The 19,849-nt window shown below is 31.6% G+C and overlaps 1 protein-coding gene across 6 annotated transcripts; it reads right to left on the minus strand.

Annotated features, from left to right (window-relative positions):
- Nucleotides 1–14: 14 nt before the first annotated feature.
- On the minus strand, nucleotides 15–18,943 carry LOC148619391 (queuosine-tRNA galactosyltransferase-like). Of its 6 annotated transcripts, none has more exons than XM_088579252.1 (13): nucleotides 18,693–18,943; nucleotides 17,997–18,039; nucleotides 14,268–14,384; nucleotides 13,325–13,424; nucleotides 11,208–11,272; nucleotides 10,635–10,700; nucleotides 9,150–9,245; nucleotides 8,604–8,699; nucleotides 3,774–3,898; nucleotides 3,205–3,340; nucleotides 2,735–2,803; nucleotides 1,341–1,415; nucleotides 15–402 (listed from the first exon to the last, which is right to left on the minus strand). In XM_088579252.1, the coding sequence occupies exons 1-13, from the start codon at nucleotides 18,929–18,931 to the stop codon at nucleotides 322–324; spliced, it is 1,308 nt and encodes a 435-aa protein (XP_088435378.1). In that variant the 5' UTR covers nucleotides 18,932–18,943; the 3' UTR covers nucleotides 15–321. The 6 variants fall into 6 exon arrangements, with proteins under 6 accessions (XP_088435378.1, XP_088435380.1, XP_088435377.1 ...); XM_088579251.1 differs by lacking the exon at nucleotides 15–402 and adding an exon at nucleotides 417–900; XM_088579254.1 differs by lacking the exon at nucleotides 17,997–18,039 and having other exon boundaries at nucleotides 18,682–18,800.
- Between the last annotated feature and the right edge of the window lie 906 nt (nucleotides 18,944–19,849).

Here is a 19,849-nt window from a genome sequence, read left to right on the forward strand (position 1 = left end):
AACAAAAGAAAGCGTCATTGATCTGTCTTTTAATATAGGAACATGACTTCACAATGGTAAGTCTTCAACATGATTTATAAACTTTGATGGCAAATTAATTAAACAACTGATTATATAATTGATGTGTTGTATTATTAGCATTGCATCACTTGATTTTCTATGTGGAAGAGATCATTTTAGTCAAACCATAAAAGTTGCCATTTATTTTATCTGCTTGGCTGTCTTGAAGATTTGATGCATTGCAGGTGCTTTAAGTTCAGTTTGATAAAACCTTTTTAACTCAATGGTGACTAGATGATTCAAGCCAAAATAAACTCGGTTTCAGGAAAACAAGAAATAGTCCTTTCCTTCCAATAGGTTTAAAGATGATAAGTTCTTCTCAAATACTCCTTCTGTCATATCCTGAATTAATAAAACAAAAAACATGTCACCAAGTAAGTATTCACAGTTGTAAGCTTTGGTACTGTACAATAAATACAGACAGTGTAAAACATGTCCTCAACAATATTTAAAACCTCCATCATCATGTATCCATCAAGCTCATGAATACATGAAATAATCAAAGACTGAAGTCTTCAAAGCATATTCTATGCCACTGATTTTGGCTTACTTTCAACATCTGAAAAGGCATGAATGTGAAATGCTCTTAAATTGAGTGACTTCCGCTAGAATCTTGGTTCCCTTGATATGATTACTCTTTCGTAACTGTGATGACTGTAACTGTGTAGGAAATGGAAACTGGGTAATGTTTAGTGCTAACCTATCATTTCATATTTTAATGTAAATGTCCCGTTCTCATACAACATACAAGTAAGACACACAAGTAGAAAACTTGTATGATAATTGAGGTACATTTTGATCTTGTATGAAGCTGACAGTAAACATGGCACCCATCAGCAGCTTAATGTGGAGTAGAAATATATAATTATGAAAATCATATGCCAATGTAAAGTACTGAAATTACAAGTGCAAGAAGTTGCTAACAATATTTGCGACTTAAAAATGCGTCAAAGGGAACCAAGTCTTTGTTGCAGAGCAAATCAAGACATTTTGCGTATATTGAGGAATGCTGTGGTATATACTGTGGCAATATTCTGTATAAATCCCTGTATACTGTGGCAATATTCTGTATAAATCCCTGGTAGTGTGTATAAAATGATTCTGGGATTTCCATCTTCAAATCTATACTTTTCATTTGATGTATGCTTTTATCTCCATTTTCAGTTTTATACTTTACATTTACATATATTTCAATCTTATAACTTATGGTTTATATGTATATATGTAAGAGAAATAAATTGATCATTAATTTTTTTTATAAAAAACACCAGTAAACTTACCAGCTTTAAACATATAACTAAAGGAGGTTTTGCCTGGGTATAATGAACAATTGGTATCTTTGGCTTTGGCTTTTCCTACAAATTATTAATCAAACAGATGATTATAAGTTGTGAAACAAGACAACTTTAGTTTGAAATCGTGATAAAGTACAAATTAGGCAACTAAACCGGAAGATTACTACTTCTTTTTCCAAATATAAGAGTAGTTTTCAGTCATTTTGAGTTCAAAGCAGATACAATGTTTAACCTTTATCTGATTTGGCCAAAAACTTGTCAATGGGTTTGTCTTTTATTGTATAGTGACTGCAACCTTTTCAATAGTCTAGTCACATGACTCTGTGGTTTCATGAGAACGGGTCCTGGTCTACCATTCAAATGCATGGGAATTTGTCATTAACATATCATCCAGTTCAATATTAGAAGCAAAATATCTTTTTGTGTAAAAAATACTGATAAAAATGACAAATATCTAGTTCTACATTATAAAAATGTTAAAGAAAGCATAAAATAGAAGATTTTGCATTGTGAATCAGTGTTTCGTCTTCCTGGAAGTAAACAATAATATACAGATCGATCTTTGGATTTCAATACTTTCTACCACTGAAATTCCGGAAGGGAAATTGAAACTAGAATGAGACTTACAAACCCTGTACTTTTAATTTGTCTTTTTGCTTGATATCTTTATTCTCTAATTTTGCTTCAATTTTCATACCGCTTGACCGTCTTGAATTGCCTGAATTGCCATTGTAGTTATATTTCAGTTAAATGAGATAATTTTGGTGTTTTCTTACCTTAAATAAGAAGTATGAGGGATTCAGGAAGATTTGAAGTGAAAAAACCTTTGAAATCATCCAGTTTCTTTTGTTTGGAATGTTTGCGTTTCTGTGATGTCAACATGTTTCCTACGAATCGGATTCATAACGTTTTGCACGCTTTTCATTTTTTGGGGATTTTTTTTAGGGCATTAGAGAAACAGAGTCTACACTCAAAGCTTGTTGATTATGAATTTCTCACATCTCGTGAAATAAATTTTATAGTTTGAATAGCTCAGCAAACCTCGGGATCAAAACTATAAATTTATTTCACTCAATGTGAGAAATTCAATAATCAACACGTTATCGTTGTAGATTCTATATTTGTATCTTTATTGTATTTCCTCCTTTTACAATTTTGAGATTACCTCTTTCAAATTTCAAATGATTACTCACATCATTTTGACTGTGATGTAATCAATAACAATGGTAGTTTTATTGATTGTGGCAGAAAATTTAACCATTGTTAAATAGTATCCAATCTAGCTATGATAAGTAATGTATTAACCTTCACAACTTTATTTTCTATATATACAGCTGACTGCTGTAGATATTTTGTAACATTACAGCCACGACTCTTACCATAGATTCTTCAAATGTATAGTATCCTTTTTGAATTTTCTTATCATCCACATCACAAAAGGCAATTACCTGTAAAAATACAGAAATCATATAATGAAGTGTTTCATAATAAGTAAATATTGAGACCTGTCCACTATCAATTTCTTCATTAATTAGAGTAAACAATCACAAAAACAAGTTCTTCAGTTTTTACTTTTGTGGGTGACAGGAAATGTGACACTATAGCAGTTTAAAAGTTACACAATTCTTTAATTTCTCTTTTTAATTTCTTTATAGCATCTCAAAATTGTATGAATTACAACTACTTAGTCAACTTAAATTGAAAATTTAGAGCATCCTGTATGCAGCAAAAAAGACAAATAATGTTGAATATTTTAGGTCAATTATTAATGTAATGTTACAAAGGAAAAGGGTAAACAAAATGATTGAAATATTCATGGACAATCTTGACAACTACAAATAATGTATACCTTTTTTTGGTTGTCTGATGATAGCGACCTGAAGAGTTTTCTCCCTTGTTTGCCAGCATTCCATATGGTAAAGGAAGTCAGGATTGTGAGTACATTGTTGTTGAAATGTCTTAATCTTATATTCCATATTGTTTCTCTAAAGACAAAATATAGACAATTACATTGTAATATTCATAGGCTTAAGACCTGTTCAATCATAGTAGATTTTCATGTATTTTTGGACGAAACATAAATTAAATCAAATGGGCACTGATTGTATCAATTGACACTATGAGCTGGATTTTAAATTGCATAATGATGGACTATCATTCCTGGCCAATTCTAGTTTTACTATATACTGCATTCATAGCACAGCCTCTAATCAAAACCAGAAGATTTGATGTATTGGTTTCCTTCAATGGAACCAATACAAATTTTTTACTTAGGCCATAAGCTTTTGCATGACTTCGCTAAGACTAAACCAATGACCTTTAGTGTCAGAGATAAGGTTACAAATGAGCCATCTCGAAATGATTTCAAGTCATCAATTGTTAAGAAGTTGTTTATTTAATGTCACTGAATGAACTTACTCTTTGATTGAGAAGGTTGCTGATGTTTTATGATATCTATACATCAAAAGATCTTCATCTACCCTCATCACTGTACCACCAACATCTAAATGTTTGAAGAAAAATATCAAATCCTCAGGAACTCCCTGCAATGGATAATACAAAATATTCAAAGACTTCCTTTCACTGTAAATATCTATTGATGGAAATGATCCCATTCTAATTTGGATTTATGGAAGGTCAACTGTACTAATTGCATTTTTTTAAACTTATACTTCATGTGTAAGTAAAAATTTACAGAAAAAAAAATAAAATAAAAAGAAATTCAAATTCCAACTAAAACTGTCAATACAACAATACACTGACTTTTTAGCTCACTGAGCCGAAGGTCATGTGAGCTATTGCCATCACTTGGTGTTCGTCGTCGTCATCTGTCATCGTCGTTAACAATTTTTCAAAAATCTTCTCCTCTGAAACTACTTGGAACCAAACTTGGTATGAATGTTCCTTAGGGTATCCTGCATAGAACAGATGTGGGGATTTTTCATCCATCGAAAAACAAGACCACCATTACAAAAAATAGAACATAGGGGTCAGACAGAAGTTTTTCGCATATATCTAGAAACCGTTAGGTTTAGCCAAATTCTGACAAGGATAAAAGTGTTCAGCATGATGAGATCTACCTGTGGTCAAATTTTCATTTTAATCTGTTTGCCATGTTGGAGTTATTGCCCTTTTTCAACATTTTTTTGCTATACTTAATGTTATTTCTTTAAAAAATCTTCTCCTCATTACATATGTGAATTAATTGAAGTGACTCGGACAATTTTCATACATTTATTACTTGATTTATTAAGAAAAAGATTGGCAAGTCCATCATTTTCCTGCCGATCTTTCAGATGTAATGAAAGCACATATGGTGGTGAAACTACAAATCAGTCGTAGTTTGTAATTATTAATTTGCCAATTGAATCTTTTTAACACAGAAGTCAACAACTCATTTAAATCAATATACAAAATATATTTGTGATTTTCTTTTATGAATAATCTACTTTTTTTTCATCACTTGAAAGTTTTTGGCTGTTTGCTGATGTGATGAAAAAGTCAGAGATACGATGTTTTGTTTACATGTTAGAACGTCCATGTGTGGTCGAAACCAAACTCGTTCACTCATTCAAATATTTTATAAAAGACAGAGTATGTGATAAAATAGCACAAATTCAAATATTTATCTTAAAATAACTTCATGTACTTGATAAAGTGTTCTTTTTAAACTTTATTTTCAATCTGAGCAAGACTGACACAAACGTCTGCCGAAGTTTGATAAAATGACCAATTGGAACTTGGTATGAATGTTCCTTGGGGTATTCTACATAAAACTGATGTGGGGATTTTTGATCCATTGAAAAACATGACGGTGGTTACTAAAAAAAAAAAACATAGGGGTCAGACAGTAGTTTTTTGCATATATCATTAGGTTTAGCCAAGTCCTTTTTTTGTTACAGAAGTGATCCTAATTCTAAGGCCTACAAAAGTCTCCAGGAACCAAAGTTGTCAGACGACTCCTTGTTAGAGTTATTGCCCTTGAAAGTGAAAAAATGATGTTTTTATTTACATTTTTCGGGCAATATCTTGAAAACTATTATAGACAGAATTGAACTTTCAACTGCTGAAATGATCCTTACGATAGGACCTACCAAAGTTTGTGGGGATCAAACTCGTTGGACCATTCCTTATTAGAGTTATTGCCCTTGAAAGGCAAAACATTACGTTAGAAAGAGATGATGGTAGTGTAGTAACAAATCAATTTGAAATACTAAATGAAGTTAAATTATTTTATGAAAATCTGTATAGACAAAGAGATATAAATGCTGAGGTCAACGTTCAAAATTTAAAAAATGATTTAAGAAATAATCACTATAATGTTTTAACTGATGAGGAACAGAATATATTAGAAGGTGAAATTACTTTACTAGAAGCTGGAGTAGCACTAAAAAATATGAAAAATAATAAAACACCAGGGTCAGATGGTTTCTCTTCTGAATTTTTTAAATTTTTTTGGAAAGACTTGCAAGTTTTTGTAGTTAAATCTTTAAATCATGCTTTTACTATAGGCCAACTTTCTATAACTCAAAAACAAGGCATAATAACATGTTTGCCAAAAGGAAATAAACTACGCCACTTTTTAAAAAACTGGCGCCCAATTTCTTTATTAAACACAATTTATAAAATAGGTTCTGCTGCAATTGCAAATAGATTAAAAAAAGTTTTGGATAAAATTATTGACTTAGATCAAACTGGTTTTATAAGTGGGAGATACATTGGAGAAAACTTGAGACTTATATACGATATTATGAAATATACAGAAGAACATGAAATTCCAGGGCTTTTGTTATTAATAGATTTTGAGAAGGCCTTTGATTCTATTTCCTGGGATTTTTTACAGACTGTTATGAAATTTTTCAATTTTGGGGACAGTATCATAAATTGGGTCAAAGTATTTTATTGTAATATTAAGTCAGCAGTAATACAGGGGGGACACTTATCAGATTTTTTTAATATAGAGCGGGGTTGTCGACAAGGTGATCCACCGTCTCCCTATCTTTTCATTTTATGCGCTGAAATTCTGGCAATAAAAATTAGAGGTAATAAAAACATTAATGGACTTCACATTACACAAATTGAACATAAACTGTCACAATTCGCAGTTGACACTTCATTAATTTTAGACGGAACTGAAAAATCTTTACAAGAATCATTGTTAGAATTAGATTGGTTTGCTGGAATCTCAGGTTTGAATATTAATTTCTCCAAAACCCAAGTAATTTGGATTGGAAGTAAAAGATATTGTGAAGATATCTTGTGCAAAAACAAGAATCTTACTTGGGGTGAAACATCATTTAAGCTCCTTGGTCTGAATTTTGATGTTGATCTAGATAGAATGATTAAACTGAACTATGACGAAAGACTTGTACAAATCAAAAACTTAATAAATCAATGGTCAAAAAGAAACCTTACAGTCATTGGTAAAATAACAGTTGTAAAAACACTTATATTGCCTGTGTTAAATCATCTTATTATTTCATTACCTAACCCAAGCAGCGATATTATCAAAAAAATTAATGACATGATTTTTACATTCATATGGAATTCTCCTATCAGTAGAGTAAAGAAAGATGTGTTGCAAAAAGAGTATCAAGATGGGGGTCTTAAAATGATTAATCTGTTTTCATTCATTACAGCTTTAAAAACTACTTGGATAAGACGAGCTTTTCAAAATAATTCAAAGTGGCTAAGTATCTTTATGTCATCTTTAGATTCTGAAAAACTGTTTAATTGTGGGGATGGATATGTACAAAATGTTCAAAAAAACTTAAAAAATAAATTTTGGAAAGATGTTCTAAATTCCTGGGCAATGGTCTTGGAGAAAGAAAAACATGTAGATTGGGAGTTCTTTCTTGCCAATCCAGTTTGGTATAATAAATTAATTAAGATTGGTGGTGAAACTGTTTTTTACAAAGATTGGTTTGTCAATGGTGTTCATTATATAAATGATTTAATAAATGATGATGGATCATATCTTTCTTTGGAACAGTTAAAACACAAATATGGAATCAATATTAATTTTATGAAGTATAATAGTATAATGTCGGCAGTAAAACATGCTGCTAAAGCTTTCTATGTAGGAAACTGTAAATTACAGCGTCCATTTATTCCATTTTTTTTGCAAACTATTTTAAGAAGCAAAAAGGGCTCAAGAGATATGTATAAAGTACTAAACCAAAATGATTCTACTCCAAAAGGACAACTTAAGTGGACTGAAGTACTTGATAACGATTCCTTGAACTGGAAAAAGATTTTTGTGCTACCATTTACAGTTACAAATAATACGAAATTGCAATGGTTACAATACAGAATAAACCATCGTATAATAGCCACAAACAAATTTTTATTTAAAATAAATGTTATCAATGATTCTGCTTGTACATTCTGCAATGTAGAACCAGAAACTACTGAGCATTTATTTTGGAATTGTGAGTTTGTAAAAAATGTTATTAGTGAAATTGATAATTGGTTTTTGATACATGGCATAAGCATACCATTAACTAAGTTAAATTTCATTTTTGGAAACACATCATATACTTCCAAGGGAGAACCATATAATATTATAACTTTAAATATCAAACAATATATTTATAACACACGCTGTTTTAAACAAATGTTATCTTTAACTGCTCTGAAAGAAAAACTTAAATACATGTATAAAATAGAAAAAATGTTATCTATAAAAAACAAAAGAGTTGAACTATTTAACAAGAAATGGCAACAATTCCAAAATGTTTTAACATAATTGTGTCAATATTGTAAACAGGACAACAACTTATTCATTTAATTTTTTTTTTCTCTTCTTTTCTAAATCTTTTCTATATGCTATCCCTAGTTCCTTTTTTATCTTTCTGTAGCTCATTCTTTTTCTATAAATTGAAAAACACCAATTTTTGAACATTTATATATACATATTGTGTTAAAAGATGATTATGATGTATAATTGTGTAATGTATTGTATGTATATTGTATGTTGAAAATTTTGGAAAAAAATAAAAAATTATAAAAAAAAACATTACGTTTTTAGCAGTTTTCAGCCAATATCTTGAAAACTATAATAGTTAGAATGAGACTTTCAATTGATGGAAGGATCCTTATGATAAGTCCTACCTGTGTTTATTGAGTCAAAATTGTCAGAAAGCTCCTTATTAGAGTTATTGCTCTTGAAAGGCAAAAATAAACCAGGTGAGCAATTCAGGCTCCTGGGAGCCTCTTGTTTACTTATCTTATGACTTAACTCCATACCTGACCACCTTCGTCAAATCCTCCTACTTTATTAAAGACTTGCCTGGAACAGAACCATGTTGGCATAATAACAGTGGGACCATTGGCTGTATAGATCTATGAAAATATGAAATAAATCATTCCATACAAATCATACAGCTGGTATTATAATTGTAACTGACAGTTTAATACATTGATCAATCAACACCACACATCGATCAGCCATCCACCACACACTGGTAAACCAACACCACAAGGCCAACCAGCAAAACACATTGGTTAACCAAATACAATGCATTAGTCATTTAACAACACTAATTGGTCAACAAACTACCACACACTGGTCAACAAACTCCACACACTGATCATCCAAATATATATCCAGAAGTGACAGGACTAATGAAATCAAAAAAAATATATAAACAACATTGTACCCTTTCTTATTATTGTTAGTACAACAAATGTAGTCCCATCAATTTTCAAAATAGCAATTTTTTAGACTGTAAAATGGATAAATAGAGAAGTATTCTTCATATTGCTGTTGACAAGAAAACAAAGGCAATTTACCTGGGTTGTAAGTTTATCATGAGGAAGATTGTTTGCCCATTTTGTATATCTTTCTGTAGAATCATCTGGTTCTCTGTGAAACTTACAACCTACTATCTGAAATGAGTAAAAAAAGTAACACTTCTGAGCCTTAATGACACTGTCATGTCCAACTTTATAAAACTAATTTTCATATGCACTCCAACACAAAGTTACATGTGTTGTCATGCTGGTCAAACCCCCACTCATAAAGAATTTGATATTGGACAGCAACTGAAATCACTAACAATATGCTCCCCATCTATATAAAACCACATACTCAATTTTAAATTAATCCACTGGGTGGGAGCTGAGATGTTCGTGACAAAATTCAGACAGAATGATGGATGGACAGACCAATTGATCCAGTGTACCACCCATTACTCGAGTAAGGGTATAATTACAAGTTATACTTAATTTTAAAAAAAAGTGAAATCTGTCTTAACCCAACCCTGAAAAAAAACTGGATATCTGTTCACACCAGATTCCCTCTTCAATCCCTTCACATCAATTAATACATATTGAACCTGTATAAATGGAAGAAATGCATAGGTTCCAAATTGGTCTAATTTTGCTAAAAAATAGTGATAATAATAATCTTTGTTCACATTAAGTCCCTGAAACCCTAAATAGAAGTTTTAATGCAAAAATAAATGCAAATTACACACAAGTATGTGCAGCATGAAAACATTATGTAAACAAAACATAATGGTAAATAAAGTTTTGTTTTGTCATTTAACAATATAGTACATAATCTAATATTATTCTTTCTCCTTTTCTTCTATTCAAGACATGGAAGATTTTTAATCCTAAAGATATGATGAGAAAATGGGATGAGGCATAAAAATGTACATCAAGAAAAGGCCTAGCAGTACTCAGATTTTTCAATTATGTTTACAACAGTGATCAGATTTGTTTAAATGAATGATAAGGTCTGAAGCTAGACTGTGCTGAATGTAACAAGTTAACTGTATTAAGTATAAATGCCTCTTTAATTTTCTTTCAATATGATTTAAAATGGAAAAACTAGATTGGTAATTTCCCCTGTTTTGGAAATAAGGGAAATGTAAACATTTTTAAGAACATCATTAATTCCATAATCAAGATGAAGATGGAAGTTAAGGATGCAAAAAGGTTTTAAAATATGAAACCTTAAAAGTTAGATTATCTCCCTTTGCACACATTGGTTCACTATCACATTCCTTCATACACATTTACATTTAACGTCTTGGTATGAAATTTCATCAATATCAATTGTGTTGTTTAAGAAGCTTTGCACTTACATGGTTTTAAAATGTAAAATCTTATGGTAAGTCAGAGTATTACTCTTGGCAGCCAACAGAAAATAACTGGTTTAGAAGGAGCCGCAATACAAGATTTGTGGACAGACGAATGGGAGAGACTGTGTGGTCCTTTTTACTTCCCAAACTTTGTAAGCAGGAGATATCATAATACTACAATATTTACCACATGTTCTTGAACTTGTGCAGCTTGACATTGCCTAAGGAGTCTGTTCTTGTCCATTACATCATCCTAAAATGATAAATGACACCTAATCCTACTTTTTACTACATTACTCTATATGCAAAATAAGAGTTATTGACTTACAGTAATCAGCATTTAACTGAAGTAAGTTAACCATTCTAGAGAATATTTAAGCATGATAAATGAGATGTAAAAGTACTCAGAAATAATTATGAGGATTTAATATGGGTGGATGGGAATCTAACTTACTAAAACTATCATCATGGAACTGTTGATAAAACTTAAATAGGACCTCACAGGAAAATCAAGGACACATTTTGTTCTTAATTACTTAACACTGCTATTAATTCATGATAAACAAAACCCTATTAACCCAAAAACAGACAAAACGTTTGTCAAAACTTATTTATCTTAAGAGTACGTGTACAATATAGATTTCTCATTCATATCATCAATAATTCAATACTCTAACCTTAACCTTTTAACTTCTCTTACAATATCAAAGAAGCGCAGGAAGTTCCCATTTCCCTTCTCAACAACTTGGGTTTTACTTACAATATCTAGGAAGCAGAGGAAGTTCCCATTACTCTTCTCTACAGCTTGGTTCTTAGCATATCCTACTGTAAATAGTAAGAACATGTATCACATAGTTTGTTGCATTTTAAGTTTATATGCTATATACAATGAGTAATGTTATAATATGTAACTTTTAACTTCATTATACTACTGTTCAGTATTGTGATAACACACCAAATGACATTTACAAAACTAACAAAAAAATACAAAAAATATAAGCGTGTTACAAAATCTTAGAGAAATTCTAATACTAGTTCTAACCATTGACAATAGCCATTAAGATGGTATGACCATAAACAATGCAAAAAATAGCATCAGCCACTAGTGAGACTAGCCAATACAATCTTGATCCAATTGAATCCACAATAAAGGACAAAATTCATTGATGGAACAGTCATCCTACACTCAGGACATATTAATGGTGTTTATCTTTTAATACCTGAAGAGAGAATAAACACTCTTATGGAAAGGAAACAAAACAATGATCGATTCCTGCATGCTCGCTTCTTAACTATAAATGTGTAAACAGAGAAATTTATTGAATATATTTCGCAATTATAGATTACCACCCAAAGAGATATTTAAATCAATGAGAAACATTACCTTTGAAAGAGGCACTACTCCAGTGTTTTAGCAAAGATTTAAAAACAGTCACTTTTTTAACACTACAAAATTTTTTAAAAAATTCATGCAGGGTAAAAAGCTCTCTTATGGCAACTAAAGAGGACAAAAATGAGTGTTTTCTAATACCAAAAATGATTTTTTAATATTACAAATTCATTTTCTAAGAGTAATCAAGGGAATCAAGGTTATAGCGGCAATCAAAAGAATGTAATCCAGGGACAAAGACCAGACATGGAAAACAGAAATACACAACAAAGAATGTGAAGTAACTAAAATCTTACATACAAAGTAACAGAAGCCAATGAGCAACTCAACTAAAAACTGGGAGCATGGACCAGGTGCACCGGCAGGGTAAGTGTCCTCTGCTTTTCCAAAAACACCAGCCGACTTGTTCATAAAAAGTCAAGTCTGGGGTAGACGAAAGAGGAAAGGAAAACTATGACATGTTGAACAAATCAGTTTTCATGGTGCAGATGGATACACCGTAATGATCCATGAGTTCATGATGACTACCATAAAACTTTTCTAGTGATGACTTCAATCTGGTAGCAACATAACCCTGTTCCAGAAGCCTATTTGTTAGAATTCTAGCGCAATACAAAAAATCTGAGTAGTTTCGGCAAGCTCATCACGTTTGTCGTAAAGTTTGGTCAATAGTCTTACTTTACCACCAATTTCTAAGTGTCGGTCAAGATATGAGGCTGACTTTATAGAGTCTGTAGTATCCTTTATCTCAAGTTTTTTGGGGTAGATACAATGTATCAAATCCCCAAAAGTAGGATTTTTTAAAGATAATATGTCATCTATATAGCAGAAACTGAGATTAAAGGATCAAGCTAAATGATATTCTTTCTTTCAGATCAGATCAGCTATAAAATCAGCCTCATGAAAGTGAAGGAATAGGTCAGCAAGTAGAGGAGCACAATTTGTTCCCATTGGAATGCCGACCATTTGTTGAAAAATGTGTCCACCACACTGGCCAAATATGTTGTCGATTAAAAATTCCAGCATTTTGTAAACATCTTCTACATTTTTGGAAGATGATTTGGAATTATTTCTTACAAAGTATGAGGAATCTCTACCAAGAACTATATATTTGTATATAGGTGTTTTCAATATTACAAATTCGATTTGTAATATTACCAAATGTGTGATTTTTTTATAATATTACTAAATGAGGAATTTGTAATGTTAGAAAATGAATTTTTAATATTACAAAATGAATTTTTAATATTACAAAATGATTTTGTAATATTAAAAATTCATTTTCTAATATTAAAAAATATTGTTTTTGTCCACTTGCCATACTATCTTCTAGGTCCACTGCAGATGAGAAAGAGAAATATGTACCGTATATTACATGTTTTATATTATGACATATACATCAGTGTTTGAAATAACCTGCCCACCTTACATCATCAAATAAAAAACCAATGTTTTTTTTTCTCTGGAAATGATTAGTACAGTAATACCTCCTCTTGGTAAACAGTCATCATGTCCATTTATCATTAAATCCACATTCCTTTCATTCAAATGGGATCTCCATTTCTCCAAAAGATCTAAGGTATTGTCCTGTGTAAAAAAAAAGATACAATACACTAACATCAATATCAACATAATACACAATGTATGTCCCCAACTGAGAAAAGTTGACAACCCAGTAAATTCATAAAATGTATAAGATTAATAAAAAATCAAAATTTAACTTTACATGTGGAACAGTTTTGATGCTAACAAAACAAGGAAACCTGAAGTGTAAAAATAAAATAACAAACTTGATAAAGGAGAGGAAAGCCTTTTAACATGAAAGGAAAATCCAAGAGCACAATTGTCAAGTCAAAGACTACATATGGTTACTTACAACCCTTCAAAGTTTGAATGAAATTCAACTAGGGGTTTCAGAGGGGTTCTATCCGCTAAGTGTTCCAATTGAGCGTCATATACACAAAAACACAAGTGATTGTTAGTCCCATAACTGATATAAAATTGTAAAATCTAAATACAATGGTAGATGCAACAAGATCTAGTTTATAATCAAAGTCATCAATCCTAAAAGAATTTTTCATCTAATTTTTTGCTTTTTTGTTGTTTTAAAATTTCTCTATGAATTAATCTTAAATCCATTTCAAATATTTTGAGTTACATATATAATGTTTCTAAGTAAAAATTGCATACAAATTGCCTTTCAAGGAAACTTTTAACATCCTCTTTTTATACTGTGTGTACATTATACATCATTTATCCTCAGTTCTTTAAACTGGTATTAAATGAGGAATATATGTGTATCTTGAAAATAGTCAGAACAGCTGAGAACTAATAAAGCCAAAATTAAAATTAAGTGTGTTTCCCCTTAAAGCCAGAAGCTAGAGGTGAGTAAGGGTAAACTAACATTATTCTAAATGTGGCCATATGTACCTTGCTTCCATCGTTGTAAACAGAGACTTCAAACTTTCCTTGATAAGTTTGGTCCACAATTGACTTAAAACAATCATCTATCCAACAGGACCCATTGTAAATTGGTGTGATTATAGTCTGAAAAAAAATATTACAAAATCACTGACATAATCCATCGATATGATACCAATGTCTACATGTTCAATTTAAATAAACTATTATATCATATTTAAAGTATTTTATCTGGTGCCAATTTCATTTTCATTTAATAATCCATTCCCAAGGACAGTCTGTGTATGGTAAGTAACATGGATGGTGGCAAGTCATGGATTTGATAAGTAATTGCATTGATGGATGTTTACCACAGGTTATAAATGTTTGTCGCTTATATATTTCATTGGTATGACCAATTTCACCTAGTCAATCCAGCAACAAGATTTAATTTTATTTTTTTCAGTTTTATATCTATATATACAAAATTTATAACAGATGATATAAATATGTTTGAATGAAATTTAGCATTATGATTTCATTATAACTTTCTTGCAATCTTTGACTTAAGATGTTTTTATTAAAATATTATTAGCAAAGTGCATGTGCAAATTAGGAGAAGCAGAATGAATGATGAGAACAAACATTCATTGTCATATACCTAGAAATATGTCACAGAGAGAATGCAAAATATAAAAAAAAGTTTCCTTTTTTTAAAACTATAACTTTGGCAAGACCATCATTAAGTCCAACTCATATAGCAATTGGAGGTTAAAAGTACCTACATTTACAATGTTTAATTTTTTAGAATGGCATATAACAATTAATGTCATCTCCTTTGCTTTTGTCCAATACAATACATAAATGAATAAATGCATTTGCAGTTCATAAGTATGATTTACAAATGTATTTATTTTAAAAATACTTTATTGATACAGTACATGTAGTTCATATATATTTTAATAAAAATGTATTTATTATAAAAATACTTTGATACAGTATATGTAGTTCATGTATATTTTATTAAAAATGTATTTATTTAAAAATACTTTGATACAGTACATGTAGTTCATGATTATTTTATTAAAAATGTATTTATTTTAAAAATACTTCATTGATATAGCACATGTAGTTCATGTATATTTTAATAAAAATGTAAGAATAATAATCAAGAACACTGTATGATCTTTGTTGACTATGACTCATGTGATAACAACTTATCATTATTAATACCACGAATGAATACATGCAGGGTTGGATCGAGAAATTTTTTAAAGAAGTTGGGTTTCCAAAGGGGTTGCAGGCTATTACTTGTTCACTTTTGCCTTATTTTGCACAGAATTAATGAAATTAATTATTTTTTTTAAGAATTTTAACTGAAAGTAGCAATGAAGGAGCTCAAAGCAAACAATAAAGCCTTAATGTGCTCACTTGCATGTATGGGCAATGTGACCATCTATATTTATTCTTCTAATTATCATTTTAAGCCAACGCATTATTTTAAGAATGTGAAAATGAACAGGTGTATACTAGGTCATCACAAAAAATTCCTAGATTCTCATCCAACTTTTCTGAATAAAATATTGGGGCTGGGGAAGCAAATTGATTTTGTTCTGATATTGTAGTTGGTTTATGTTACATATATATGGTATGTTCGAGGAGTATGGTAGAGTTAAGGGTCAATTACTCCTACAATGTAAAAGGTTGGAATTCCGTTCCTCCATACCCCAACCTCCATATTGCATACCACTCGTTCCGATGCTCTTTGAAATCGGCAGACTAATAGTAAAATATTTACCACTTAAAACATTTTATACAGTTTCTTTACCATAACAAGGGAAAAGGTGAATCAAACTGTAGAAAAACAAATGACCTACCTGATTAGAAAATCCAGCAATCTTGGAAATCCTTTGTAAAAGTAGTTTAAATGAACTTAACTTTTGGTTTTTAGCTTTTTGAATGTGTAATTCAGGTTAATAAAATTACAAATTTTAAAATTTGCTAAACAAACATATTAAATTAACCAATGAATTGCCTTTAACAACTTTAAGTTTGTTTCATCAAAAATATATTGTATTCCGTAAAACTAGTGACCTAATTCAAAATAGCTGGTCACTTTGATAACTGCCTTTATTACAAATGTTTTCTAGGTATTTAACAAAAAATTAGGATTTTTATCACTCGATTTCCGGTAAGTTAAAACTTCTTTTATGTAAATAGAAGACTTAAAATATTTTAAAACACATGTTTAGCTAATTCACATTTGCGGTGGCTTTCAACATGTCAGATGCTAGAGGTTACAAAGGCACCAAGTCAGAAAATAGCTTGCCAGACAACCTCAAGCAGTGCTGGAGTAAGGGTCAATTGCAATTATTTGTTGGTTATTTGAGACTGTATTATCTAGTCCCACAGTGATGTCTGGCCACAGCAAATGCCTTTGTAAACATCTACTTCTATAATATTCTGACCAACTTCAACACACTGAAGATACTGTCACTTTTCTCTGTGCATGCAATTTAAAAGATTTCCATACTAAATTAAACTGGTGAACTTAAAAATGAACAATAAGAGTGAGTTGAAAAATATGTACATAAGGAGACATTCAATGACTGTAAGTGTAAGTTGATATGGCTGTTTTGAATGATTGACTGAGTCACTTGTAACAATGCTTACTGGTATACTGTTCCATAATTTGGGGGTTCTTGGAAAGAAAAACTGTTGTCTCACTTGTAACTGACAATGAGGAATTTGGAAAGATAATGAATACATGTTTCAGGACTGTCTGAGAGGTGGAAATAACCAGACTGTTTTAGTGATGGCAACTAGGAGAATAATAGATTTTATATAACATTATTAATCTAGTGTCTGATCTTCTATGAGCCAGGCTTCTCCAATTTAAATGTTGTATCATGTTGGAGAAATTAGATGTATTGTGGTATCTGTTAGCCACAAACCTAGCTGCACGCCTTTGTATCATTTCTATCGTGTTATGTCATCTACAGCGTATGGATCCCATATAGAACAGGCATATTCCAGTGATGGCCTGACTAGTGATTTATATGCCTGCTCCTTTACCTTGGAGGAACGATGTTTTAATTTCTTTTTAGGAAGCTTAATTTATTGGTGGCTTTTTTTGCATATTTTTTGACATGACTCTGCCATTTATGGTCAGATTGGATCCTTATGCCAACAGGGTTCTCCATGACCTGTTTTTGCATGGTGCTGCACCATGTGTTACTTTCTGTGTGCCATGAATTCAAAACAAGTGCCATGAGTTTATTTGGTGTATTCAAATTTGCACAAATTGCAAATCGGCAATTACTCTTGCTTATTAATCACCTATATTTGCACAAATCAATATGATTGGCACATGTGTTTATTCTAATGGTAATACAATGTTTTGATTGGTAGTTTACGGGGAGTTGATGTGTCAGGGAGTGAAACGCATGTGTTAACAAATCTTGTATTGGTCAAATTTGTGATTATCACCGTCAGCAAAATCAATAAGATTCAAATAAGCTGAATTATTTCTATTGGTTTTTTTTTAATGAATTATTGATAACTTTTCATTTAATTAAATATAGAAAGTATCAAGAGTTTAATTAAATTTGAGAAAGATCAGAGAGGGGGGAAGACGATCTTAAATTTATACAACGTCAACAATCTCAGCATTTATCTGACACAGACGTTTTACTGTCTAAGTTCTTGTGGTTAAATTATAAAGAACTTGTTTGTACCAACAAAAATGATCATACCTACCAGCGATTTTAATTTCTTTAGACCAGTGGACCTATGGTCAAGCCTAGGGAAGAGAAAACTTTACTTTGGTATGATTGAGTTAGACAATACAGACAGAAAGATTTACCACTGTTGATTATTAATTTCATTGTTGTCCAAAATGTAGCTTGTGCTAATAAATATGTCTCATTCAACCTTATCATACTTTCTTTGGCAATTTATTTACTGCGTGAAAAGACACACACCACGATGAAAATTTGTCCAAGCAGAAAGTGAGCTACATGTATGTTTTCATTTTGATCAATGGAGATCCCTGTGCCAAGGTATTTAGCATCATCAACATGTTCTATCCCCGGTGTCACATACATAACATATAAAAGGAAAGACAACTCTGTCTTGATAAAAGAATGACTAAAGAAAATTATGACAAAATTGAAAATGGGCTTGAACTGACATGAGTAAAGTGTATGGCCATGCAATATGTAGGTATATTGATTAAGGTCTTGGTTACTAAAAGCTGAAAGGACATGACATATGTCAGGGTGGAATGCCATGTGCCATTAATAGGTAGATATGATTAGATAGGAAGCTATGTATCCATTTATTAGTTTTGTACCAAATGCCTTACTGAAATCCATGATGATGATCAATACATCTGTCTGCAAAGAATTATCAAGGTTTTTAGTATGCTTGTGCATATACTAACAATTAAAACACCTTCGTTCATTTACTGCCAGCTGCAACACATATGACAACACTGAAAACCCGGGTAAGAATTGTGCACAGCCCGTCGATCTGATAAATCGTCTGGTTCCATACCTAAATGGACTCGGTAATGAGTATGTCAAATACTGGAAACCAGTTACTACAGACGTTAATTTCGGACTCGTACACGGATGGCATAGGTTTATTTTCCGTAAAAAATGTATTTCAAATACAATCATCTGGAGGTACATCCTTACACAAACAAACCAGAAATATGCGCTCCAAAAATTGTGAAATTTATAGAGCCTTAAATTATAAATTCAGGGGATAACTTGTATAAACACGTCGGTAATAATAAGTCCTCGTCAGTGACTGTCGTACTTCTCCACTCAATCATGTAAAGCGGTATGTTCTATAACCATATACATTTTATGTGTATTATTATGTTTTCAACTGCAATTTTTATTTTTTTGCTTATTTTGACCTTATAAAACAAACAATTGAAATACGCGCTGAAACATGAAAAATTTACATAAAACTCAGGTTTTATGTTAAAGTATAGCGACATACGGTTAGGCTAGACACCCTGTAGCCTGAGAGGTCCAGCACCACAGTGATCAATGAATAAACTTCACGCCACAATGGATTGCTTGATTGATTGATGGGGTTTAAAGCCCGAGCAGCAATATTTCAGCTATATTCAGGCGATGAACATGAAGTGGATGATAAAATGAACATGAAATGATGATGAAATGAAAAATTGGATTGGACACAAGGATAATGGGGTCGAAAAATTTTGATTGCCACTTGAAATAGGGAGAGGTGGGAACGGTCGGACAATTTATTTGTTTGTTTGTTTGTTGGGGTTAAACGTCCGAGCAGCAATATTTCAGCTATATTCAGACGACTCGTCGGACAATTTAGCCTCATGTGGTGGAGCCCTATGGTTCCTACTTCGGAAGAATACCACAGAAGGGTTCTTTAACGTGTGAAGAACGTGGCATCTTTCCCAACACAGTGCACCGCTGTGGTTTGCGGTCAGGTTTTCCGTATTATGGCCTGACGACCCCAGCATGGAACATGCCAGGGTTACCCCATTCCACCACCTGGGGCACACAACCCAGTTGCTCTGTGGGCAGAGTGCCCTAGCACCCGACCAGGGTTCCCAG

Source organism: Perna viridis, chromosome 4 (assembly GCF_037379345.1).
Source record: "Perna viridis isolate PV_CMFRI_1.1 ecotype Kerala chromosome 4, ASM3737934v1, whole genome shotgun sequence".
In the NCBI taxonomy this organism is placed as follows: domain Eukaryota; kingdom Metazoa; phylum Mollusca; class Bivalvia; order Mytilida; family Mytilidae; genus Perna; species Perna viridis.